At 43.9% G+C, this 27,091-nt stretch overlaps 1 protein-coding gene across 1 annotated transcript; it reads left to right on the forward strand.

The window, feature by feature from the left end:
• Nucleotides 1–66: 66 nt before the first annotated feature.
• Nucleotides 67–11,514, forward strand: LOC125644900 (uncharacterized). The gene is made up of 3 exons (XM_048869592.2): nucleotides 67–168; nucleotides 8,728–10,312; nucleotides 10,892–11,514. Exons 2-3 carry the CDS (start codon nucleotides 9,619–9,621, stop codon nucleotides 11,146–11,148), a joined length of 951 nt encoding a protein of 316 aa, XP_048725549.2. The 5' UTR covers nucleotides 67–168; nucleotides 8,728–9,618; the 3' UTR covers nucleotides 11,149–11,514.
• The last annotated feature ends 15,577 nt before the right edge of the window (nucleotides 11,515–27,091 follow it).

A 27,091-nucleotide genomic window follows, 5' to 3' on the forward strand; every position in this document is an offset into this window, starting at 1 on the left:
TGGGAAAAGGGGAGGTGGGGACTTACCAGAAACGAGAGAGAGAGACACGTCAAGAGAGAGATTCCTGGAAAAAGTGCAAGAAGACTTTAGTGTAGCCTGTAATATACAGAGAGGAAGGAAATGCACCCACCAAGCAGCGGCTAAACTAAAGAGACAGTGAGGAAGGAGGTAAAAGTGCAAAAACAAACAGGAATTCAAAAAATAAAATAAACAGTGCTAAGAAACGGGAGGGGAGCAAGCTAAAAAAGGCACAGTGGAGGAAAAACGGAAGTGAGCTCGTGCTAAAACGGGGGGGGGGAGGAATTATTCAAAGAGTAAGCAAGGCAAAGAAATGCATCATTAAAAAAAAGTCTTTTTAAAAGACTGAAAAATTAGAGCGAGGATGAGAAACTGCAATAAGAAATAATCTGTAACAAAAAATACTACAGCTCCTATCCTGCAAAAAGAAAAGGAGTACTAGTGGCACCTTCAAGACTAACCAATTTATTTGAGCATAAGCTTTCGTGAGCTACGGCTCACTTCATCAGCTATGCAAATACTTAACTATACTCCCATTGACTTATTTTAAACCTAGCCGCAGTGACTTCGGTGCAACTGGATTTAAAAGAATTCAGTGTTTTAGGCCTGAAGAAGAAACTTCAGTTGCAGTCTTTGAATTCTTTTTTCTCCATTATATTGCTTTTTATAAAATTATTTGTTAGGTGTCGCCTTCAGCTGCATTTTTTAAGATTTTTTTTTTCCTGTGAATTCATTAGCTCATTGACTTCAGTGGGATTACTCCGGAGTAACATTAAGGTTGTGTGTAAAGCATTTGCAGGATTGGGGCCTATGAATTGAAGAAAATGGAGGCTGGAAAGAAATACTAAAAAATGAAAAGAGAATCCGTGCGAAATGAAATAATACTTAAAATGCAGAAAGAATGTGGATAAGGTATTAAAAATGCAAAAATACAATATATAAAAAATAGACTTTTAAAATGTAATTTAAAAGTGTATAACAAATGAATAAAAGATCAATTAATATATAACAAAGTTACATTCAATTAATGCAACTGCACTTTCTTTTTAAAATGCAAAACACTGGCCTTTGTTGTGAATCCAGTTCATTACTAAAGCAGGAAGCGCAAAGCTGAGTCTCTGTGTAAAATCCTTTTGTTTTCAGCTTTGTTGTTGTGCTTAATAAATTTCACTAACAGGGATAAAGATTTCCTCATTTGCGATTAATTTCAAAGAGGATTTAAAAATTGTTGGCCTGAACTGGGCCGTTTCTCCTACGAAGATTTGCGCACATGCTTAACGTTGTTTAACAATGTTGGTTTGCTGATTAGGGCAAAATGAACAGAGATTACTAATCCAGGAATACCATTTTTATCACTAATTTGTGGCACCTGTAGACTTCCTTGGGGGAGAAGCTACAATATGAGGCACACACCCTCTGGTAAACTAACTTGATGAGCAGGAAGAACAATAAATAACAGCCCGAGGCTTGTTATTTATATTTTTAGAAATCTGAGAGAAATATCATTGGGAGAGAATGCTATGACTCATTCCATTATGGTGTTAGTCAATGAACTTTCTTTTTAATCTTATTCCACATGTATTATTAAATACAGTACAATGGATTTAGAATACTTACAAATCATAGTCATTCAGGTCGACTATTGTATTGCAAGTACTTTGCTATATCCACATTACAAAATCACTTATATGGTGATTGGAATGTGGTTTGTTGTTGCAAATAAGAGTGCAAACTCCAATACAATCGCAAGAAGAGTGATTGGTTAACATGGAATTATTTTATATTATGTATTACAGTAGCACCCAAAGGCCCCAGTCACAGCTAGGGCCTCATTATGCTGGACTACGTACAAATATATAGTAAGGAACAGTCCTTGCCACAAAACAGTTACAATCTAATTTAAGGCAAGACACAAGAGATTGTGACAGATATATTAAGAAATGGGGGAAGGAAGAAGCAGTTAACTGTGATAGGAGTACATCATTACAAAAGTGAGCTAGGTGTGCAGTTATCTACTTTCAAGTCATTCAGTGTCTGTTTTTGTTTTATACAATAGAGATTAACAAAAAATATTGATCTCAGTTACTCCTACAGCCAACTGCTTAGTCAGTGTGTTTTATGTGATGATATTTGACTTCCAGTTTTTGGATCCTGCAAGGCAAAAGAAGTTTTTTTAATCAGATAAAATGACCTTTTTGGATGTAAGATAAACTCCTTAGGACAGCTGCCTCGCCAAGACAAAGCATTGCTAGTTTTACTATACTTATGGCTCAGGAGCTTTATTCAAAGACAAGGCCTGTCAGTCCACTGGGGACAACTTTCTAGTAAAAGCTTTATACAAACAAAATGAGTGCATTAGAGAAAGGAATAGCTTGAATGTATGAAGACTACAGTTGATTGATGGATCTTTTTCTTGTCATATATATGACCTAATAATGTTTTATCTTTAAATAAGTTAAGGTTACTTATAGTCTGGGCCACCAAGTGTTTAGTACAATAAAATTACAAGGAACTAATCTGCAAAGAAAAATTAAACTGATCACCTTACAAATATTGACTGTATGAGTAGAGGGTGGAGGGAATGAAAGTCTAATATGTGACAGAATAAACAACGAGGGTTGGTATAAATAAATCAGTGCAGCTCCAAGAACTTCAGTGGGCCTATGCCAATTTGTGCCAGCTGAAGATCTACCCACCTTTCAATGTAGCTGAATAGAAGAGAATATTTTAAAGAACAAAAAAAGATAGGGGGAAAAAAGGATAGGAAGTTGTGTTTGAATTTGAGATTGCAGAAGTAAGCAAATCAGAAAAGAGGTGTGCCAACAGAGAAGGTAGACATAAAGGCCAAAATGTAGACTCTAGGGATTTCGTACTTACTTGGACATTGACAGGAATTATAATGAAACTGCACAGAGAAGGCATCTTTTCTGGAGAGCTCTTTCTTTACATAGACCTCACAAAAACAAAACAAGATACAGAATATCTTGGACTTAGTCCCCTGAAATGAATATTTCCCTTAGTATGAACAAGATAACAAAAAGTTGTTTAGCATAAAGGAGCGCCCAAGATGATCACATAACTTAAAAAACAAAAAACAAACAACTAGAATGGCTTTTTTCCCCCACATTTGTCTCCATGCCTGCTACTTTAAAAAAAAAAAAGGTATTTTGTAACACTTTTTTATGAATTCCTGCAAATTGTGGCCACCTACCTCCAGAGACCCCCCTACCCAGAGAAACCACAAACCCAATTTCCAGGGAACCCTACTAACAAAAAAACAAACCCTGGCTACGAGGAGCCTACCCACAGAAACCCACACCCTAGCTCCAAATAAACTCACTATCGGAACCATAACCCTGCCTCCAATTACCCAATTTGGAATGCTAACACTAGTCCGGGGAGCCCTAGTCAAAGAAACACTAACCATAGCTCCAAGTACCCTACCCATTGCAACTCTACCCCTGACTCCAAGTATCCTATCCATAGAAACCCTAACCTTAGGGCGGGGAGCCCTACCCATAGGAACCCTGACCTTAGCCCCAAGTCCCTTACCTATTTGAAGCCTAACCCTAGGGCAGGGAACCCTACCCATAGAAACCCTAGTGCTAGGGCATGGAGCCCTACCCATAGGAACCCTGACCCTAGGGCGGGGAGCTATACTCATAGGATCCCTAACCCTGCAGCAGGGAGCCCTACCCATGGGATCCCTAGCCCTAGCCCCAAGTCCCTTACCGATACAAGCCCTAACCCTAGGCCCAAGTCCCCTATCCATAGGAACCCTAACCCTAGGGCAGGAAGGTAAGTTCCCTGTAAGTTGTGTGGCTGCACGGCAGGCTACCAAGGGCCGCGCAGGTGTGGAGAGGAGTCTCTCCTCTGGCCCGGCTCTGGTGGAGCTGCTGGGGAGAGAAGCCCCTCGCCCAGCCCAGGCCCGCTGGAGCTGCCAGGGAGAGGAGATGCTCCCTGAGCCCGGCCCAGCCCCGCCAGAGCTGCTGGGGAGAGCAACCCCTCCCCCAGCCCAGCTCAGGCCCGCTGGAACTGCCGTGGCCCAGGAGAGGCACCTCTCACCTGGCCCTGAGCTGCTGTGGCGAGAGAGGGCTGTGGGGAGTCGTCTCGCAGCCCCGGGACAGCCTGCACTCCAAACCCCTCGTCCCCAGCCCCACCCCCACCCCAGAGCCTGCACCCCAAACCTCTTCCCCAGCCCTGAGCCCCCTCCTGTACCCCAAACCCCACATCACTGGCCCCACCCCAGAGCCCACACCCCCAGCCAGAGCCCTCATACCCCCACACCCCAACACTCTGCTCTAGCCCTGAGCTCTCTCCCGCACCCCAATCCCCTCATCCCTGACCCCACCCCAGAGGCTGCACCCCCAGCCAGAGCCCTCACCCGCCTGCAGCCCAACCCTCTGCCCCAGCCGAGAGCCCATTGCCACACTCCTTACCCGTCGCCCCCACCACCACACATCACCTCCATAGTGGTGCACGTAACAAAATTCATTACACACATGGACATAAATAATTAAAGGGAACACTGGTGGGGAGTCTCACCCATAGGAATCCTAACCCTAGGCTGGGGAACCCTACCCATAGGAACCTTAACCCTAGCTCCAGGTACCCTCCCCATAGGAACCTTAGCTCAAGGACGGGGAGCCCTACCCATAGGAATCCTAACCCTAGCTCCAGGTACCCTCCCCATAGGAATGCTTACCATAGGGCAGGGAGCCCTCCCCAAAGCAACACTAATCCTAGCTCCAAATACCCTACCTGTAGGATCCCTAACCCCAATTCCAAGTACCGTACCGATAGGAACCCTAACTCTAGGGTGCGGCGCCCTACCCATATGAACTCTAACCCTCGTGAGGTTAGCAATTGTTCACCTTAAGAGGTGATATTGAAAGGCTGGCTATCAAAACATGTGCCTTTAAAGCAGTATAAATGAAGAAGAGGAGGCCAATGAATTGAGAAACGAGAGAGAGGCAGATAGGAAGAGACTCAATAATCTACACTGGTCTGTAGGTCACAATGTGGCCACATGTGACATAAATGTCCAAGTTGCTCTTGGATCTATGTGCGTGTGTGTATTGGGTAGGAAGAGAACTCTCCTTTGCTTGTGCTCAGCACAGTGCTGTTGGGGAGAGCAGGAATTGCTTCTTGCTAATGCTTCCATGTGTTAACTGAATGGGGGGAATAATGAAGCTAGGGCTATATTACTGCCTCCTTTCTACACCAGTTAGTGTGTGTGTTGGTGGGGAGGCATGCACAGTGCACCAATTGTAAGAGTGCAGAAATGCCAGACAGCAGAATGTACTGCTCTAGGAACCTTAGCTCTAGGGCGGGGAGCCCTACCCACAGCAACACTAATCCTAGCTCCAAATACCCTACCAAACACCTACAAGATCTCTATCAAGCATTCTTACAACTACAACACCCACCTGCTGAAGTGAAGAAACAGATTGACAGAGCCAGAAGAGTACCCAGAAGTCACCTACTACAGGACAGGCCCAACAAAGAAAATAACAGAACGCCACTTGCCGTCACCTTCAGCCCCCAACTAAAACCTCTCCAGCGCATCATCAAGGATCTACAACCTATCCTGAAGGATGACCCATCACTCTCACAGATCTTGACAGACAGGCCAGTCCTTGCTTACAGACAAGGTGAAACAAATACTCACCAGCAACCACATACCACACAACAAAAACACTAACCCAGGAACCTATCCTAGCAACAAAGCCCGTTGCCAGCTGTGTCCACATATCTATTCAGGGGCCATCATCATAGAGCCTAATCACATCAGCCACACTATCAGAGGCTTGTTCACCTGCACATCTACCAATGTGATATATGCCATCATGTGCCAGCAATGCCCCTCTGCCATGTACATTGGCCAAACCGGAAAGTCTCTGCGTAAAAGAATAAATGGACACAAATCAGACGTCAAGAATTATAACATTCAAAAACCAGTCAGAGAACACGTCAGTTTCTCTGGTTACTCGATTACAGACCTAAAAGTTGCAATTCTTCAACAAAAAAGCTTCAAAAACAAACTCCAACGAGAGACTGTTGAATTGGAATTAATTTGCAAACTGGACACCATTACATTAGGCTTGACTAAAGGCTGGGAGTGGATGTGTCATTACACAAAGTAAAACTATTTCCCCATGTTTATTCCACCCTCCCCCCTGCCTTCCCACTGTTCCTCACACATTCTTGTCAACTGCTGGAAATGGCCCACCTTGATTATCACTACAAAAGCTTTTTTTTCTCTCCTGCTGGTAATAGCTCACCTTACCTGATCATTCTCTTTACAGTATGTATGGTAACACCCATTTTTTCATGTTCTCTGTGTATATAAAATCTCTCCACTGTATTTTCCACTGCATGCATCCGATGAAGTGAGCTGTAGCTCACAAAAGCTTATGCTCAAATAAATTTGTTAGTCTCTAAGGTGCCATAAGTACTCCTTTTCTTTTTACTGCTTGTGCCCGCAAGGGCTGCGGGGGAGATACCAGCAAAAGGAGGACACTCAGGCCTAAGAATAGTAAACTCTGCTTTATTGAAGGAAAGAAGAACTTATGCTCCAATCTGTGCGGGGAGCCCCTAGGACGCGCGGAGGGGCTGCAGGGGACTCTGGCCATTCGGGACAGCTGACCAGGCAGGACTCCACCTGGGGGGAGTCCTCTGCAGTGCTATATTCTTCGCGCTTATCTCGGGGTTACATGGGGTCAACAGCTGGCTACATTCTTATATGTACGATTTATGCTTATTACATAAACTGACTTGTTTACAGGCAAAAATATGCTGAGCTATGCTACAATGTCTTTTGGCAGGGTCTGTCGGACAAAGTTCATTGAAACTGCCTGCATCCTCCGCTTACCTCCAGTCACATACTCAGTCCACCACTTAGCTCCTCGCCAATCTTCAGCAACCTTGCCCCTACACTGCTCTAGAGGAATTCTTTCTGAGACAGAATTCTCCCTAGGATCTCCCTCTCCATTGCAGGTTTCAGAGTAACAGCCGTGTTAGTCTGTATTCGCAAAAAGAAAAGGAGTATTTGTGGCACCTTAGAGACTAACCAATTTATTTGAGCATAAGCTTTCGTGAGCTACAGCTCACTTCATTTACAGTATGCATCCGATGAAGTGAGCTGTAGCTCACGAAAGCTTATGCTCAAATAAATTGGTTAGTCTCTAAGGTGCCACAAGTACTCCTTTCCTCTCCATTGCAGCTCTGATGTATCCCCTCCAGCCTGTCTCTGGCTGTCAAATCCAGAATCAAGTTCAAAGGGTTTGGTAATCAAACTCTTGGTGAGGCAGAAACAGCTCCTGAGGTACCAGATGGAGAATTCAGAGGTTGAGCCTGAATGGCAAAGAAAGACATTGGGAAAGAAATTAAATGAGCTGAATTTAAACAGATTATAGCAAACAACTAAATCAAAATTCAGAGGCAGTCATTTTGAAGAGTCAGAGGAACTGCTGAGGGAGAAGCTTACAAAAATCCAAAGGCAAAGCAAATTTAAAGAAACAGACATCAGGTGTGTTACCTATGTGTGGCTGTCATCATGGCCCACACTGGGGATTGGAGCATGGACGTCTAGGAGTAAGAGTGTAGGTTGCTATAACTTGGGGCTGTGATAGGCTCATATCCTCTGTGGATTAGGCAATGAGGGGAAACACTTCCTGTGACTAGTGGAGATTATTCTCAGAAGAAAACCCCACGTACTGTTGCCTGTATTTTTCAGAGGGCTACAGATATCCAGACAGAAGCCTCTGTAAACTGCTTCTTCTCAGGTATGAGGCCAAATTTGCTTTCACTTACATGCATGCAGCTCCATGGAAATCAAGTTCCACAAGTGTAACTGAGAACAGAGTTTGGCCCAAGGGGTCTGTAGTGTGTGAATGTGAGTGTATCACACACACACCCTGTCCTGCAAGGAGGCTACCACGTAGATTATGTTGGAGTCTGACTAAGAGCGAGTAGTCAGCAGTGTCTGCCTCTTCTTTATTGCAAAATCCGGGCGACTACACCAGGTACAACTGTGCATCTGAGGCACCATCTATAACAGTAAAAAAGGTCTTTATTTTATAAACAGTATCTAGCAAAATATATCTGTACAAAATACCCTACCTACAAAGTTCCTGGAAAGCCTTCTTGAAAGTTTCCCATCCATACAGAAGGCCTCTGGAAGGTCTTCAGACATGTGGAAATGTATAATTAGGCACATTTTCCATAGATTTCCTTTATTCTGGCAGCTAAGGCTGCTGTCTTGTCTCTCCTTCACAAAAGGAGGCAGACTAGCCATTCTGGTTAGCATGCAGCTGGGACACATGCAAAAATCAGAACTGCTGATGTGTTTTGCAACATATGGGAAGCTTGTTATGCACAAAGGGGCAGCACACTGTGAATGTTTCCAATATCTTGGCAAGCGTACAACCTGCTATAGATAAGTTGTATAAAATTGGCTTTTCAACAAGGTTGGCATTTCATAGACTGAAGCATAACAAAGCCGTAGCAATGTTAAACAATCAGCTCACATCTGTTCTTACATGTGAAAAGGGTTATTACTTATCTCACATTATGGATGGAATATAAAATCCTAGGGATGATATCAGCGACAGTTTTTGTTTGGTTTATTTGTTTATTTTACTGCTTGCAGAAAGTGCTGGATCACCAGCTCCAGAGACTAAAGCCCTTTATTTATCTACTGAACAGGTGCAGTGTGGACAGTCCCAGCACAAGTTTCCCCACACCAGCCTGCCAACATGTCTCAGCAGTGATCTAGTCTCCATACACATTCAGTCCTTGGCATCCCTGCTGAGGCTGCTACCTAGGGAGTGATATAGTGCCAATGACGCTGGTGGTTTCTGTGATATGGAGACCTGCCCACTGGGAACATGACCAAGACAACCTCATTACATCATACACTGAACAGCCACAGACAGCCATCATATTGTAGGATTTAGGTTTTAAATAATGCCACTGACATTATGGGTTTGATCACTACCAAATGAGGCCAGATTCAGAAGACCTAGATGTGAAAGGCATCCTACTGCATTATTAATTCCATAGGACATCCAGATTCTAAGAGTTAAATAAAACTAAAATACAGGAAATCAATGCAGGAACATAGAACTTCAGCCGCATACTTTTCTTTTTTTTAAAGAAAAGGAAGGTTTGTGTGAACTTAAATGTGCTAAAACAATGAAGAGAAAGGTCACAGAAAGGAAATTGAAAATGTATAGACGTAAAGTAATGCATTTCCTAAGCATTATGTGTGTGTCATTTGGCAATAAATACAATAGAAATCAAAACAAGGTCAAGATGAATGTATAAGCCCTGGTCTACACTAGGAGTTGAGGTCAAATTTAGCAGCGTTAAATCGATTTAACCCTGCACCCGTCCACACGACGAAGCTCTTTTTTTTGACTTAAAGGGCTCTTAAAATCGATTTCCTTACTCCACCCCCGACAAGGGGATTAGCGCTGAAATCGGCCTTGCTGGGTTGAATTTGGGGTACTATGGACACAATTAGACGGTATTGGCCTCTGGGAGCTATCCCAGAATGCTCCATTGTGACCGCTCTAGACAGCACTCTCAACTCAGATGCACTGGCCAGGTAGACAGAAAAAGGCCCACGAACTTTTGAATTTCAATTTCCTGTTTGGCCAGCATGGCAAGCTGCAGGTGACCATGCAGAGCTCATTAGCAGAGGTGACCATGCAGAGCTCATCAGCAGAGGTGACCATGAGGGAGTCCCAGAATCGCAAAAGAGCTCCGGCATGGACCGAACGGGAGGTACGGGATCTGATCGCTGAGTGGGGAGAGGAATCCGTGCCATCAGAACTATGTTCCAGTTTTCGAAATGCCAAAACATTTGTCAAAATCTCCCAGGGCATGAAGGACAGAGGCCATAACAGGGACCCGAAGCAGTGCCACATGAAACTTAAGGAGCTGAGGCAAGCCTACCAGAAAACCAGAGAGGCGAACGGACGCTCCGGGTCAGAGCCCAAAACATGCCGCTTCTATGATGAGCTGCATGCCATTTTAGGGGGTTCAGCCACCACTACCCCAGCTGTGTTGTTTGACTCCTTCAATGGAGATGGAGGCAACACGGAAGCAGGTTTTGGGGACGAGGAAGATGATGAGGAGGAGGTTGTAGATAGCTCACAGCAAGCAAGCGGAGAAACCGATTTTCCCAACAGCCAGGAACTGTTTCTCACCCTGGACCTGGAGCCATTACCCCCCAAACCCACCCCAGGCTGCCTCTCGGATCTGCCAGGTGGAGAAGGGACCTTTGGTGAGTGTACCTTTTAAAATACTATACATGGTTTAAAAGCAAGCATGTTTAATGATTAATTTGCCCTGGCATTCGCAGCTCTCCTGGATGTACTCCCAAAGCCTTTGCAAAAGGTTTCTGGGGAGGGCAGCCTTATTCCATCCACCATGGTAGGACGCTTTACCACTCCAGGCCAGTAGCACGTACTTGGGAATCATTGTAGAACAAAGCATTGCAGTGTATGTTTGCTGGCGTTCAAACAACATCTGTTCTTTATCTCTCTGTGTTATCCTCAGGAGAGTGATATCATTCATAGTCACCTGGTTGAAATAGGGTGCTTTTCTTAAGGGGACATTCAGAGGTGCCCGTTCCTGCTGGGCTGTTTGCCTGTGGCTGAACAGAAATGTTCCCCACTGTTAGCCATGGGGAGGGGGGAGGAGCTAGCCATGCGCTGGGGGGAGGCAAAATGCGACCTTGGAATGAAAGCACATGTGCTATGTATGTAATGTTAACAGCAAGGTTTACTGTGACAGAGTGTACCCACTGTTCTATAAAATGTGTCTTTTTAAATACCACTGTCCCTTTTTTTTCCTCCACCAGCTGCATGTGTTTCAAGGATCACAGGATCTTCTTCTTCCCAGAGGCTAGCGAAGATTAGAAGGCGAAAAAAATGCACTCGCGATGAAATGTTCTCTGAGCTCATGCTGTCCTGCCTCACTGGCATAGCACAGACGAATGAGTGGAGGCAGACAATGTCAGAGTGCAGGAAAGCACAAAATGACTGGGAGGAGAGGTGGAGGGCTGAAGAGAGTAAGTGGCGGGCTGAAGAGAGGGCTGAAGCTGAAAGGTGGCGGTAGCGTGATGAGAGGAGGCAGGATTCAATGCTGAGGCTGCTGGAGGATCAAACTAATATGCCCCAGCGTATGGTTGAGCTGCAGGAAAGGCAGCAGGAGCACAGACCACCACTACAGCCCGCGTGTAACCAACCGCCCTTCTCCCCAAGTTCCATAGCCTCCTCACCCAGACGCCCAAGAATGCATTGCGGGGGCCTCTGGCCACCCAGCCACTCCACCCCAGAGGATTGCCCAAGCAACAGAAGGCTGGCATTCAATAAGTTTTAAACTTTTAAACTTTTAAAGTGCTGTGTGGCCTTGTCCTTCCCTCCTCCACCACTCCTGGTGCTTCTCTCCTCCACCACCCCTCCTGGGCTACCTTGGTAATTATCCCCCTATTTGTGTGATGAATTAATAAAGAATGCATGAATGTGAAGCAGCAATGACTTTATTGCCTCTGCAAGCGGTGATCGAAGGGAGAAGGGGAGGGTGGTTAGCCATAAATGTCTCCCCGTTACTCTCACAGATATTGTGGAGTGCACAGCAAGCAGTAATAGTGGGAATATTGGTTTCGCTGAGGTATAACCGAGTCAGTAAACTGCGCCAGCGTGCTTTTAAACGTACAAATGCCCAAATGCACTACCACCATTCTGCACTTGCTCAGCCTGTAGTTGAACAGCTCCTGACTACTGTCCAGGCTGCCTGTGTATGGCTTCATGAGCCATGGCGTTAAGGGGTAGGCTGGGTCCCCAAGGATAACTATAGGCATTTCAACATCCCCAATGGTTATTTTCTGGTCTGGGAATAAAGTCCCTTCCTGCAGCTTTTGAAACAGACCAGAGTTCCTGAAGATGCGAGTATCATGTACCTTTCTCAGCCATCCCACGTTGATGTTGGTGAAATGTCCCTTGTGATCTACCAGTGCTTGCAGCACTATTGAAAAGTACCCCTTGCGGTTTATGTACTTGCCGGCTTGGTGCTCCGGTGCCAAGATAGGGATATGGGTTCTGTCTATGGCCCCACCACAGTTAGGGAATCCCATTGCAGCAAAGTCATCCACTATGACCTGCACATTTCCTAGGGTCACTACCCTTGATATCAGCAGATCTTTGATTGCGTTGGCTACTTGCATCACAGCAGCCCCCACAGTAGATTTGCCCACTCCAAATTGATTCCCGACTGACCGGTAGCTGTCTGACGTTGCAAGCTTCCACAGGGCTATTGCCACTCACTTCTCAACTGTGAGGGCTGCTCTCATCTTGGTATTCTTGCGCCTCAGGGCAGGGGAAAGCAAGTCACAAAGTTCCATGAAAGTGCCCTTACGCCTGCGAAAGTTTTGCAGCCACTGGGAATCGTCCCAGACCTGCAACACTGTGTGGTCCCACCAGTGTGTGCTTGTTTCCTGAGCCCAGAATCGGCGTTCCACTGCATGAACCTGCCCGTTAGCACCATGATGCCCACATTGCCAGGGCCCGTGCTTTGAGAGAAGTCTGTGTCCATGTCCTCATCACTCTTGTCACCACGCTGACGTCACCTATTCGCCCGGTTTCGCTTTGCCAGGTTCTGGTGCTGCATATACTGCTGGATAATGCGTGTGGTGTTTAATGTGCTCCTAATTGCCAAAGTGATCTGAGCGGGCTCCATGTTTGCCGTGGTATAGCGTCTGCACAGAAAAAAGGCGCGGAATGATTGTCTGTTGTTGCCCTGATGGAGGGAGGGGCGACTGACGACATGGCTTACAGGGAATTAAAATCAACAAAGGGGGTGGCTTTGCGAGAAACAGAATGGCCCCCTCAAGGATAGAACTCAAAACCTCAAGGATAGAAGTCAAAATTGGTTTAGCAGGCCGTTGATTTCATGGAGGGAGGGAGGAGAAAATGAATACAAAACAAATCTGGTCTATTTCTTGTTTTGAGCCACTTCATCTATCTTTATACATCTTGCTGGCAGCAAACTGTGCAGTACGACAGCTAGCCATCGTCATCTCCTGGGTGCTCGGCAGAAGGCGGTGCAGTATGACTGCTGGCCATCATCTTCTGCTGGCTGCTGATTAAAAGACAGTGCACTGCCGGTAGGACTCAATCGCCATGAGACGAAACTTAAAAGGGAAATGACCTGGCTGAGTCACTCCCATGTTTGTCCAGGCGCCCCTGACCTCATCGAGGTCGGTTAAAAGAGCACCCAGGACTATGTCGACGACGGCTACCAGTCATACTGCACTGTCTGCTGCCAAAAGGCAATAAACTGCTGCTGTGTAGCAATGCAGTACCGCGTCTGCCAGCACCCAGGAGACATACGGTGACAGTTAGCTGAGCGGGCTCCATGCTTGCCGTGGTATGGCGTCTGCACAGGTAACTCAAGGAAAAAGGCACAAAACGATTGCCTGCCCTTGCTTTCATGGAAGGAGGGAGGGAAGGGGGGCCTGACGATATGTACCCAGAACCACCTGCGACAATGTTTTAGCCCCATCAGGGACTGGGATTTCTACCCAGAATTCAAATGGGCGGCTGAGACTGGAGGAACTGTGGGATAGCTACCCACAGTGCAACGCTCTGGAAGTCGACAGTTGCCTCAGTACTGTGGACACACTCCGCCGACTACATGCACTTAGAGCATTTGTGTGGGGACACACACAGTCGACTGTATAAAAACGCTTTCTACAAAACCAACTTCTATGAATTCAACCTAATTTCATAGTGTAGACATACCCTAAGCAAGTGGGAAGAAAGAAGCACATGTCAGCCTAAGCAAATGACTGGAAGGATTGGAGAATTAAATAAGGAATGGAAATAAATAAACTGCAACAGTGGGGAATGAAAGAAATCTTCCACAAGAGGTTAAAATGTTGTACAGACCCAATAAAAAATATCTAGAGTATCAATGAAATATGAGGTCAGTGATGGAGATGATTTCCCTGTCCAAAGTAGACAAAGATTTTTTGGGAACATTCAGCCCTGGTATAAAAATGCACATGCCACTGACTCAGTATTACTATCCCTGAGCATTAAAATCTCATGAGTCAGGCTCCAATACATCATGAGATTTTAAAAAATAATAAATGTTGGCTTCTTTTCCTTTGCCTTTTGAGTCTTTGGGGTCAAACCTTCAAGCTTTTCTCTACAACCATGAGAACTAGAAATTTACTTTTAAAAAAGGAAAGCTGAGAGTCTCATGTACTGTAATCACAAGATTCCAGAAGCTGGGGCTTTAACACCAAATATCACAAGACTTATAACTAGTCATGGTCAGAAAGTTTGAAGCAAAATGGACAAAATATTTTCTCATACATTATTTTCCATGAGATTGATTTCACTGTTTAAGTCAGTTTTACTTATAACTTGTTTTAGCCATAGGTGTATTGAAAACCGTTGTTAATCACACCTGAAAATAATGTGTAGACAGGACTCATTAGTAGAGCTGGTTGGAAAAATTCTTCCGCAGAAAATTGATATTTTTTGGTGAAAATTTTAATACAAAAATAGATTTCAGCTGAAATGCAGGATTTTTTAATTAAACAAATTAAAATGTTCCACAGAAAGCAGACACTTTTCACAAAAAAAATCCTTTAATTGAAAACCACATTTCCACCAGCCCCACTCATTATACTGAGTAAATCTCTAAACCAGAGGATAAGATTCATAGTCTTAGATTCTAAGACTAGGAGAGACCATTGTGATCATCTAGTCTGACCTCCTGCGTAATACAGGCCATGGGTCTTCCCCAAAATAATTCCTGTTTGAAGAGCAGGATATGACACTTGTCTATACCACTTGGATATAGTACCCCACCTAAACTTTGTCTTTTGTTGCTGGGTGGTGTTAATTAGCTGCCATATTCTACCAAAAACGTGACTGCATTTCAGTAGTTAGTAATGTGATTATATAAAATGCTTCAGGATGAATGGATCCATAGCCCAGAAACCTACATACAGTAGTTTTCACCACAACTATAAAGGGAGGAATTATTCATGCGTATTGAATTAATATTACTATTATATTCACAATAGATATGGAGAAACGATGTACTTCAAAAATGAAGGTAATGCCTAGAGTGGCTGCATGATATAAATATTCGCAAAAAGAGACCTTAGATAGTAGGTTTTGTACTGTAGATTGATCTGGCCCAAAACATTAAACCCTTTTCCCTCCTCCTTTTTAGTTTTGCTGCTTTTGCTATAATCTTTGTTAGAAACTGATTGGAAAGACTTGTCTATTTCTTCTACAGTCATCCATCAACCAGTGTCAGCAATGAGTCCTGAAGCAATCCTGGTTTTACAACTGTCTACACTGCTGTTTTAGCTTCTGTTTCTGGAAAAAGCATTGATAACAATGCAGATTTATTTTTTCAGAGCATTGGAGCAGAACCCTTCAAATCTGGGTGGAGTTTGAATCCAGATCTAATCTTTATGCCTTGGGCCCATCTCCAGGTTTTCACAATAACAAAAAATGTTTCTGTTTTCAGCATTCGCTTTATTATGTTTTACCTCATGTTATTTAAGGTTGCCCCAGGGCTTTTGAGCATACATTCTTTCTGAGGTCTGATTCAACAAGATACTTATACATGCGTCCCACCTTAAACATGTCAGTAGTCCTACTGAAGTCAATGGGAATATACATGTGCTTAATGCCAGGCATGTGCCTAGATACCTTGGTGATATGGGGGCACTGAATTAAAGCCTGGTCTAGACAGGATCTCAGGTTTCCCCTTGTCCCTTTGTTCCTGTTTATTATGGCAATGCATTTCGGACACACTCTCTGCTGGTATAAATTGGCACTACTACACCGGAGTGGCATTGATTTATACCAGTAAAGAATTTGGGCTGTGTACTCTCAAGGAACCCAAATAATATCTCCATACTTCTGTTTGGATTTTTTGGATGAGAACTAGGCTTCTGATGGTATTTCCATCATCCAAGTATTAAAGTGCTCTGAGCAGGCCAGGTCTTGCATAAATGGAAACTCATGTACAAATAGAAATATTGGAAACACAAAGAATTATTAAAACTTATGTCTTTTATTATTTACCCACTGGATCCTTTACAGACTGGAAAAGTCGGATGAGAAACCTTTTCCAAGAACAATATTAAGTCATTCCAAAGAAGGTGCTAAAATATAATGATTGAACCATCTGTTTTCAATATTAGCTAGCAGTCTCTTTTTATAGAGTTGTGATCAAACTCCAGTAGGTAACATTCTCTGAGTTATCTGATATTCACATTGTTTTCACTTCTGTTCCTTAGGTAAGTGTTGAGCTCCATGTCCATTGTTCATATAATATGATCAGTTTGCAAAATGATACCAGCCTTTCATAGTACAATGCAAGAAATTATCACATATTCCTTCTGAAAGTCTCATGAAGTTCTTCCATTCCAAATAAATTCCAAGACATGAACAGGGAGTGGCCGGTGCACATGGTAGAAACAAGACACATTTCTGGAGTGTGTAGCGCCAATCTGTTTCAAGGTAACCTTCTCATACAATTTCTCAATGGAAATTCCCCAGTGCTTAGCACAATCTTGCTGCCATTCCACGTGCAGTGGAGCAAAGATAATGTTTCATGCTACTAAATGGGATTCCGATTGGGTAAGGTCAGAAAAGTGTTATGGCATTTTGTTGCTTCCTATTGAAAACTGAAACCTGTTGTAATTTAGTGGTTCCCAAACATTTGACTACGATGACCCACCAACTGCATTTTGTCTTTTTTTTTTGCAACCCCCCACCACCATTACATATATGCCCCCTCTGTCCGGGCACTGCAATTCTAATCCCAGGCCGGTGCAGAGGGGAGGCTCTGGGGGTATGTGTGGGGGGGTGGTTGAGGAGCAATCCCACCCCACTTTCACCCCTCAATGGCAGCTCCTGTCCCACTGGTCTGGGCCCGGCTCCCTACTCCAGGCCTTGTAACCTAGTGCAGTGTCACTCGGGCAGCCAGGCCAAATCTGAGTGGCACTGAAACCCCAGGCACCAGGTCGTAACACCCAGAGCAGGAAGCCAGGCCCAGCCCTCTGGGACAGAAACTGCTGCTGAAGCCTGAGTGCAGTGTGGGCTTGCTCTGCAACCCCCTCCTCTAGGCCTCCCCTCCATACTGTGCCAAGAGAAGTGTATATTTGCCTAGGCTGGGGCACAGTGTTGGGTTAATCCAGCCTTGGATGTGGTGACCCATCTGGAGCCTTCCCGCAACACACTGGTGGGTCAGGACCCACTGTTAGGGAAACACTGCATATGGAGTAAACTGAGTGATGCTTTGTCTAGAACCTCAATGACTATCTGCAGCCTCAGAAACAGTGGTCTAATCTTGACAATCAACTTGATCCTCCATCAAACACCTTCAGACAGGACTTGATCTCCAGTGGGAATATTAGAACATTGGTGAGTGATGCATATCTTATTAGCGTCCTTGTGCTGCTTCACACAGTGCACAACCTGTGGAACTCATTGCCAGGTGATGTTGTGAAGGCCAAAAGTATAACGGGGTTCAAAAAAGAATTAGATAAGTTCATGGCGGGTGGTCCATCAATGGCTATTAGCCAAGATTGCTAAGCCTCTGACTGCCAGAAGCTGGGACTGGAAGACAGGAGATGGATCATTTGATAATTGCCTTGTTCTGTTCATTCCCTCTGAAGCATCTGGCATTGGCCACTGTTGAAAGACAGGATACTGGGCTAGATGGACCATTGGTCTGACCTAGTATGGCCATTCTTATGATCTTATGCTTTAGCAATACTGCCATTGTTCCTGGCTTTCTCTTTCACTGCATACAAATAAGAAATCTGATTTGTGTTCTATTCAACTTATTCCTAAATAAGAAATCTCATTCTTATTCATTTGGAGGGTATGAGCTTCAAATGCTTTACTGAGATTTTCTTGTCTGCTTTAGTAACAAGTATGCTACCTGTGCTCAGGACCGTGTCTTCCATCAACCAAATAAAATGTGTTCTGTTCATTTGACTTTTGTGTATAATAAAACACTCTGAATTAAAGTGTCTCACTGGTGACTAAGCATGCTCAAACACCAACCTTTCATTTTTAAAGTCCTTCATTCAAATACTGGCTCAGGATCAAATGAAAATGTAGCCTGTAGTTTTATACTGCTCCGTGATGGACATATATCCAAATCAGTAAGCCACCCCACTATGTGTGATATCAGAGACTCAAGACTAGATTACTGCATGTCAGGCATGAAGTTTGTTGGTAGAAATGTGTGGGAAAACTTGTAAAGCACTGTTCCTGATGATCTGAGAAAAAGGGTAGGTGGCAAATTTTGCAGATAATACAAAATTACTCAAGATAGTTAAGTCCAAAGCAGACTCTGAAGAGATACAAAGGGGCCTCACAAAACTGGGTGACTGGGCAATAAAATGGCAGATGAAATTCAGTGCTGATAAATGCAAAGTAATGCACATTGGAAAACATAATCCCAACTATACATATGAAATGATGGGATTTAAATTAGCCATTACCATTCAAGACACAGATACTGGAGTCGTGGATAATTCTCTGAAAACATCTGCTCAATGTGCAGCAATGGTCAATGCTAACAAAATGTTAGGAATCATTAGGAATAGGATAGATAATAAGACAGAAAATATCATATTGCCTCTATATAAATCAATATGCCACACCTTGAATACTGCATGCAATTCTAGTTGCCCCATCTCAAAAAATATATATTAGAATTGGAAAAGGTACAGAGAAGGGCAACACAAATGATAAAGGATATGGAACAGCTTGCATATAAGGAGAGATTAAAAAGACTGGGGGCGTTCAGCTTGGAAAAGAGATGATTAAGTGGCGGGGTGGGGGGGGAAGGATATGATAGAGTCTATATCAGTGGTTCTCAAAGTAGGACTGCTGCTTGTTCAGGGAAAGCCTCTGGCAGGCCGGGCTGGTTTGTTTACCTGCCGCGTACGCAGGTTCGGCCAATCATGGCTCCCACGGGCTGCGGTTCGCCACTACAGGCCAATGGGGGCTGCAGGAAGGGTGGCCAGCACATCCCTCAGCCCGCGCTGCTTCCCGCAGCCCCCATTGGCCTGGAGCGGTGAACTGTGGCCAGTGGGAGCCACGGTCAGCCGAACCTGCGGATGCGGCAGGTAGACAAACCGGCCCATCCCGCCTGGGGCTTTCCCTGAACAAGAGGCGGCCCTAGTTTGAGAACCACTGGTCTATACAATCATGAATGGCATGGAGAAAGTGGATAAGGAAGTGTTATTTTCTCCTCATAACACAAGAACCAGGGATCACACAATGAAATTAATAGGCAGCAGGTTTAAAAACAAACAAAAGGAAGTACTTCTTCCTAAAATTTACAGTTAACCTGTGGAACTCCTTGCCAGTGGATGTTGTGAAGACCATCTGGCCTCTAATAAATAATAATTATTATTATAGTAATAAATTCTTGCTGTATTTAGTTTTTCTAATACTTGTAATGTGCTCAGACACTATGGTGACATGTGTGGTATGAAATAAAAAGTGTGATGCCATAACACTTCTCTCTTGGTCAAGCGGTTTCATTTGTTGTGTGTGCAGCTAAATATTAAAGATGACGTCATCCAACAGTGCTCCATCACTGGTTGAGAACCCAGGCAGAAAGACAGATGAGACTTTCCTTTGTGACATTCCCATCTACAGGTATGTATGAATGGGTAGAACTAACCTTTTGTACTACCCACAATTTTCTGTAGTTCTAATTTTTATTGTGCCTGCTGCTTGAAAGATGATAAGACTTATTCATAGAATTCACACTCCAGTAGTTTGATAAATATATAATAGGCTGAAAAGGTGTTTTTTGGTGCAGTGCCTGTTATTCATCAGGTCTCAGTTTTCCTTGCATTTGGTTCTGAGGGTTTTTTTAATTATTATTATTATTATTATTTGACATTTTTGGCTGACTTCTTTGATCCTTCCCCCACCAATATCCACAAAGAAAAATAGTGCTTGGAACAAGTAAAACTAAATGTGGCATGACAAAAAATATGTTTATATACTTTTATTATATTATCTCTTATTCCCTATCTGACAAATGCGAAGGAGAGAATATTGTAAAGCGATATTCTAGACCAAGCGCAATGCTTATCAGTTATTTTCCTTTGACCTTCTGCCTTAGAAAATTCATTCAGTTGAGCTGTTCACACATAGAACATTAGGGAAAAAACAATGTTAGCGCTAGTGAATATAATCTCTGCTGGAAAGCTGGGCAATTATTCAAAGGTCTAATCTCATCTCTTCTTTCATTTTTATATGGCAAGCCTACATTTAAACGCACTAGATATACCGTGCTACTGCCTTGCACCTTTAAACCACAGTAAATAAATGATGCTAAGTGCCACCAAGAGTGAAAGAGCTTATAATGAGAAGTGTGAGTCGACATGTGCCCCATTCATCATTCTGTTCAGTCGTATATTGGGGCTCTTTTTATCAGCAGTATGCGTAGCAATGTCATCACCTCTGGTATAAATCTTCTGTCAGTGTCTGTCGTCCTGATGCCCTATTAAACTCGTGCTCTCACATAATCGCTGAATGACCTTTGGATGTCTTTCATTAACCTCTGACCTGAACCCTGCTGGCATCTTGTTGGCAGGTAAATCTGTAACATGACGTTTGCTTATGTATCTACATTTATCCTTGCTTAATATTTGGGCCTTTCACATTTTTGTTCTGAAGCTAAGATATAGTTGGGACCGCAGAGAACAGTGGGTGTTTTTCTTGGCTCTAAAGCCTGGAAACAAAATATGTTCAGTTACAACATGACCTAAGTGTCCACGAATAGCTTTTCTGACATTTTCTACTGGTGGTTACTGAATCCTATTAATCCTATTAATTGTAAATTGAAGCAAGGTTTTAGTCTCACAAATAATATGCTCTTTTCTGACAAAAGTTCATTTTCTTTCAAATATTTTTGTCTTGCTGTGTTCCGCTAATGAGACTCGGAACTGATTAATTAAAACTAAATTGTGCAGCTGTGACACAGCTCAGCCTAAAAGTTCTGGCTTTGGAGAAGATGCCTTTTGCACAGTTCAGTGGTTTTAAAGGAGAAAAGTTTTGATCTACTAAACTCAGCATGGACTTGTAGCTCAATTCCTGAGTACTCATCCTGACTCTGCCTTTTTTTTTTTTTTTTTTTTTTCTGCAAAGCCCTGAAGAAGTTGTTTGCTTTTTCTGTGTCTCAGTTACCCCATCAGTAACATGGGGTGTTGTAAAAACTAGTTACAGTGAAATTCTGCTCTATAGAGTGACTACATAAACATGGAATCTACATACTCAGCAGATCTCCTCCCTCTGTGTATTCAGATACATGCTGACAAAAATAAGCTTTAACTACTTTTTATTCCTACTAACCCCATGGAACTGATCCAGATGAGAGTGAGCTGAATTCTATTGTTAGGATATAGATATTCAGGCCTGTCTGTAAAGGCAATAAGCCCTCTAACATCTATTTCTTCTTGTGAATCAACAGAATTGTTTATTAAGGGTGGGTCTACCCTGGGAACTTACATCACAAAATTCACATCCCTGAGAGATGTAGCTATCTGGACATAACCCCTAGTGTAGATAGCACTAGATTGACGGAAGAAATCTTCTGTTGACCTAGCTACTGCCTCTTGGAGAGGTGGGTTACCTATGCCAATGGGAGAACCCCTCCTGTCAGCGTAGATAGTGTCTACACTGAAGCGCTTCAGTGACACGGTTTAAGTGTAGACATGCCCTTAGGCCCAAACCCTCAAAAGACATTTAAGTGTCTCATCGAAATCAATTAAGTTAGAGTTATGTGACTAAATAACTTTGAGGATATAGGTCTACGTCCCTAGCAGTTACATCTCTGTGAACCACTGAACAAAGTACCCTCACCAGCTTGCCTCCTGCAGGGGTAGAAGTGAGTGGGTGACTTTGGCACTGGCTAACAGTAACTGAGAGTGGTATTGGGTGAACCGTTTTTAACTGCCGTTTCTCTGTTGGGATGTGGAAGAGAGGTACTGGCTATTGGAGCAGAATCAATGGGAAAAGAAGACATGGAATATGGGGAAAGTGAGAGAGAAGTCATATGTGGGGAAAGGGAGTTTTGCTTGAGGGCCCATCCACAAGTCATTCTGCTCCTGATATAACCTTTTGAATGTCGATGGAACAAAAACAGGGCACACGACTGGCCAAAGCAAATTCATTTAAAAATTGGAATGAATATTCTTAGAATGTCTTTTGTATTTTCTGCTGAGGATATAAGGCTGTGAATCTTCCTTTGAGCAACACCAGCACAACAAAACAGGGAATCTGGCACATACACTCTAGTTCACCAAAGAATAGTCATGTGAAGTCCCCGATGAAAGCTGGTGTCACATTGGTCATCAATATCATTGTGAAATGTATGTATAGATACAATGTAAGGAGTTTATGTACATATACTGAAAATATGTTCTTCAAGTCTGTGTCTGGGGGGTTCATCACCTGCAAAGGTGAAAAAACAGGTTTTCTATCAGACAAGAGATGTTTATTCCTCTATCTGTTTACATGTAAATTGAATATTGTCTTGTTCACAGTGGGTAACCTATCACAAATGTGAAGTGAATGAAAATGAAGGATTGTGTGGAGTTCAGGAAAAAAAATAACAGGAAGAGAAAAGCTGGGGGCTGGGGGGAACCCTATCTGGCTGTATACATCAAAGGTTTCAATTATCTAATTTGTACATCCCCATCTGAGATCCTAGGTAAGTACTTAGGTGGCTAACCTGAGTCAGTGCCCAAGCCTCCATGGCCACACTATTTTTAGTGGGCTAGTTCCCACAGAGTTAGCCTATGTACGTATACCAGAGCTGAGAATTTCAACTCCCAGCTGCAGTGTAGATGTACCTGGAGCGGAGCAGAAAGGCCTTTTGGACTAAGCATATTTTAAGGAGGAATTTAAAAGGTGGTGGATGCATGGCTCAGGGGGAGGGGAGGGGCCGATCCCTTTGAGGTAAATGGAAAGACTTTAATGGGCTTTTGATCAGGCTCTGGGGGACCGAACACATCCCAGAGATAGGGGGTGACTGAGAAAGAAGGCTTGGAGAGGAGAGCAGTGGAGAGACACAAATGGGTGGTTAGTAATGAGGTCCACAGTGAGCAGCTGAGTACATGAATGAGAATAAAGAGTTCATATTTCCATACATGACTATTAGTTTTCTGCAAATGTTTTTTGAAATGTAAAGAGTGATTTTCACCTTCCCAAATCATCTTGGAAATCCTCCTTTGTGTAATCTTGAAAATGCAAGAGACAACCCACTGTCAGCAAATGTTTTCAGATGTCCAAAGTGGCAGAGAAATATGCTGTCTAAAATTATTTTGGGAGCACCAATGGGAAGGCAAACCAAGAACACTGCACCAACATTGTAGCTTTTCTGGGGGAGGTGTTGCCAGCCTCAATAGGGAGAGCTGGCTAATTTATAGGTTAACATTTTCTTTTTATGTGAATAGCATTTTTTCTCATTTATAGTTAATTAGGTTAAGCATGCATGGGGAGCAAGGGAGGAAAGTCTTTCAAAGATGATCTAAATGATTAGTAATTTGAATAAAGCAAAAGAAAACTCTAAAAGAGGTAGCTCTGTCATATATTAAATATGTGCTTGTGTCCCGGGGCACATCACTCACCACTGGACTGGTGCCTCCTCCTGGTCACTCTGAGGATTAGCTCAAGCCAATGCCCCCTGTTCGTAGTTTGCACACCATCACTCCTTCTCTGCATCTGCCTGCCACCTCAGGAACTGCAGCACCCTCTTCATGATTCAGCCCTCAGGTTGTTTCATCATCTATGTTCCCCCCTTCTGGGGGTTAGCATCTCAGTCCAATAATCCTGCCACTTCCCCAGTGGTGCGGGGGACCTGGGTCTGCCCACTGCTCCAGGTCCCCTGAACACTGGGGAGAATGCACCAGCCACTCACATTTGCCAGGAGAACTGAGGTTGGGACTAGGGTTAAGGCACCTAGTGGGGGGGAGGGGAGGAGTTTTACCTCATAGAATTTGTAGATTTATCAATTGCTAGTTTTCTCAATTTCATTCTGTTGTGTCCCCCTCCCATCTTCCCCCAAATAAAGTTCTCTTTTTTTTTTTTGATTCATTGCTTGCAAGTGGGGACGTATTGCTCATCAAGGTGGTGTATACAGTTCCCCAGGTTTCTGGGTCGGGGCTTGAGTCGGTATTAGTTACATCTTTAAAGAACCCCCTAGAAAATTGAACCCGGTGCTTTTTGCTGCCATCAGCACCTGGCAGAAAGGTTACGCGGAGGCGAGTAAGAATGATTGTCTCCATTCTATTGATGGGGACAGTATGGGACAGAGCGTTCCAATGATTTGCTCAATATCATACAGTGAGTCAGTGGCGAAGATGAGACTAGAACAGAAGTCTTCTGACTCATAGCCAGATCAAACTGCTTCCCTCGTATGCCAAATATCTCATAAACTAAGCCAAAGAGATATTTTCACCCACAGTAGTTCAGGGGGAAAAATGGTGGATACAAAGGAGCCTGTTCACAGCAAGCTTGGATAAATACACTGTGCTCTGGTAGCCTGAATGTAGAACCAGAAGCCAGGACTTCCTGAGTTCTGTTTCTGGCTGTTTTCCTAACTTCATTTATGGCCTTTGACAAATCATTTAATTTTCTATCTCAACTTCCTTATCTGTAAAATAGGGATGATACTAATAGGGCTGAGTGGTTTAATTGTTTAATGTTTGACAAGAGCGTTGACAAGGAAGGCTGCTAGAAGTAGAATGTGACGCACTGTCTACCAGGAAGCTATAGCCTGCCCTTGCAGGGGGTGCCATTAGTAATACACCAGCGCTTTTCTCTCTCTAGTATGGTCTTTGGGTGGTGCTTTAACGCATACTACAGCCACTGTACTTGGAGCACCCACACCCCAAAAACTCTGATGCAGGGGGTATGCTGGAAGTGAGGCTGGGGCCAGGAACGGGGCAAGTGCATAACTACAGACATTCTCTGTGCCACCAGCACCCACAGGGCAGCCAAGCGAAGCAGTCATAACTGGGCTGTCCTGCTTAAGTTACACTGAGGGTCATTTCAGCTCCCAGAGCAGCCTGGAACCAGGAAAGTGCAAAGTTACTAGAAGGGGAACGTTGCTTCTGTGTAATCCTTCTCCTTCCAACCCTGGTATTCTATGATTCTATGATTCCTTTACCTGGCAGCCCTTTACTGTGATGCAATCCTGGAGAGAACTAGACCAGTTCACAAGAGAGGGTGCCTCTGCCGTTGAATGCAAATGAGCTCCTGATTTCCCCAAGCATCTGTCTGCAAGTCAGACTCTCTTTCCCCACTGCTGCAGCTTTGGGGTGGGGGCAGGGGTTCACAGTAGCCCATGAATCTCCTGTGCTGGTGTGAGAGAGAGGTGAACAGGCATGGCATTGGTAAAAACAACAAGCTCTTGGCGTAGGAGGCAGGGGGGTTGTGCTCAGTCTCTCTCTCCCGCTTCTTTGCCCCAGTAAACTTCTCCTCCCCATGGCTGATGGCTCCATTTCCAAGCTGTTGGATGGAACATCTCTTTTTGGGACACTCAGCCCAATTGGTTTCCCTGGCTGTCATTCAGCTGGGAAAAGCCCCCACACCCTAGATTTGGACTTTGTCTCTTAACCACATCCCCAGCACCCTGAGTGCCTTGGCAGCTGAAAGTGTGGGGTGGAGTCTGCCCACTGTGATTGGCACTACCAGGCTACCACCAAGGGCAACTCCTCATGGTACCATTCCCCAAATGGATCTTGCAGGTCCCGTGGAATCCGTGCCAATGGATGCACCCTGCCTTGGCTCATAGTGATAGTTTTCTGTGAAAATAATGACTTCACTGTAAGAGGGTGCCAGTGTATTAAAAAAGGAAGAGGTAAAGCATTTTTCATGGTGAACACTTGCTGTCAATATGGATAATGAGTTACTTGCTGCTAGTTCCCTTCTTTCCCGGGACTAAACGGCCCATGGATGTTTGTGAAAAGCAGATATTATTCAGCTATTTGTGAGCAGCTTGCAGACACTGGTAGTGCAGGGTCATTGCATCTCTAATTTTTTTTCCTTTGGGCAGGTGGCCTAGCAGCATGGCAGCTGATCCTCTTTTTTAAAAATTTAATTTTAATTGAATGCACTGCTAGAGATGCCTTAAATTGACTTTTTTTGTTTAAATTTCCTAGGGGAGTTTGCCCCAAGACCTCTATTCTAGTGATAACTTATTCTGGCCAGTGGAGCCAGTGTATATTTATTGTATATCTCTTCGCTCCTTCTCCAGCTTCTGCTACTATGAGCACTGCAGTTGCTCATGACTAGAAAATTACTCAAGTGTGAACTGTTTCACTGTCTGTCACTTTCCTCATTAGGCTAGTGAGAAAATGTATCTATGACTCTGTCACACAGTCCTCATTAGGTTAGCAGCAAATTGGGCTCATTTCTTCTTTTAAAGAGGGCTGTGGGAAAATGGTTGTTTAGTTGATGCTCCTCAGTAATAATTGTAAATAGCAAAAACAGTGCTCAACTTACTCCCCTCTGAAATAATTGGAACGTTTGCACTGTCTAACTAATGGAATTGTCACCGTTAGAAGGTTTGCCGGAGGATATGTATCTCATTTCTTATTCTGGGAGGAAGAAGAGGAAGATGCTTGAGATAATAAGTATTTTCTATGCAATGGGGTTGTAGAAACAGGACTGGAGCAGTACCCATATTGGTATCTGCTTCTCCTTCTTGTTTATACCAGAATAAACCTGGAGTAACTCCACTGAAGTCAATGGACTTTCACCTGCGTTAGACTGATATGAGTCAGATGAGAATCAGGCCTAATGAGTATAGGTCTAGTGGAGCCAGGAACTGCTGAGTTCTAAGCCCCTGTTTCACTTTGGAACAGATTCAGCCAAAATGGTGCAGCCACGTATAATGTACAACTCTCTGCATCAGTTGTGCCCCAGAGGGAATTCTCCCCAAGAGTGGCTAGATCGAGATGGTACTGCTGCCAGACATC

This window comes from Caretta caretta, chromosome 11 (assembly GCF_965140235.1).
Source record: "Caretta caretta isolate rCarCar2 chromosome 11, rCarCar1.hap1, whole genome shotgun sequence".
NCBI classification, from domain to species: Eukaryota; Metazoa; Chordata; order Testudines; family Cheloniidae; genus Caretta; species Caretta caretta.

What these genes read in the sequence shown, in the direction of transcription:
- LOC125644900 (XM_048869592.2), top strand. Translation starts at nt 9,619, where the DNA reads ATGCACTGGCCAGGTAGACAGAAAAAGGCCCACGAACTTTTGAATTTC. An exon ending in AGGTGGAGAAGGGACCTTTG is followed by an intron (nt 10,313 to 10,891) that starts GTGAGTGTACCT and finishes TTCCTCCACCAG; the next exon opens with CTGCATGTGTTTCAAGGATC.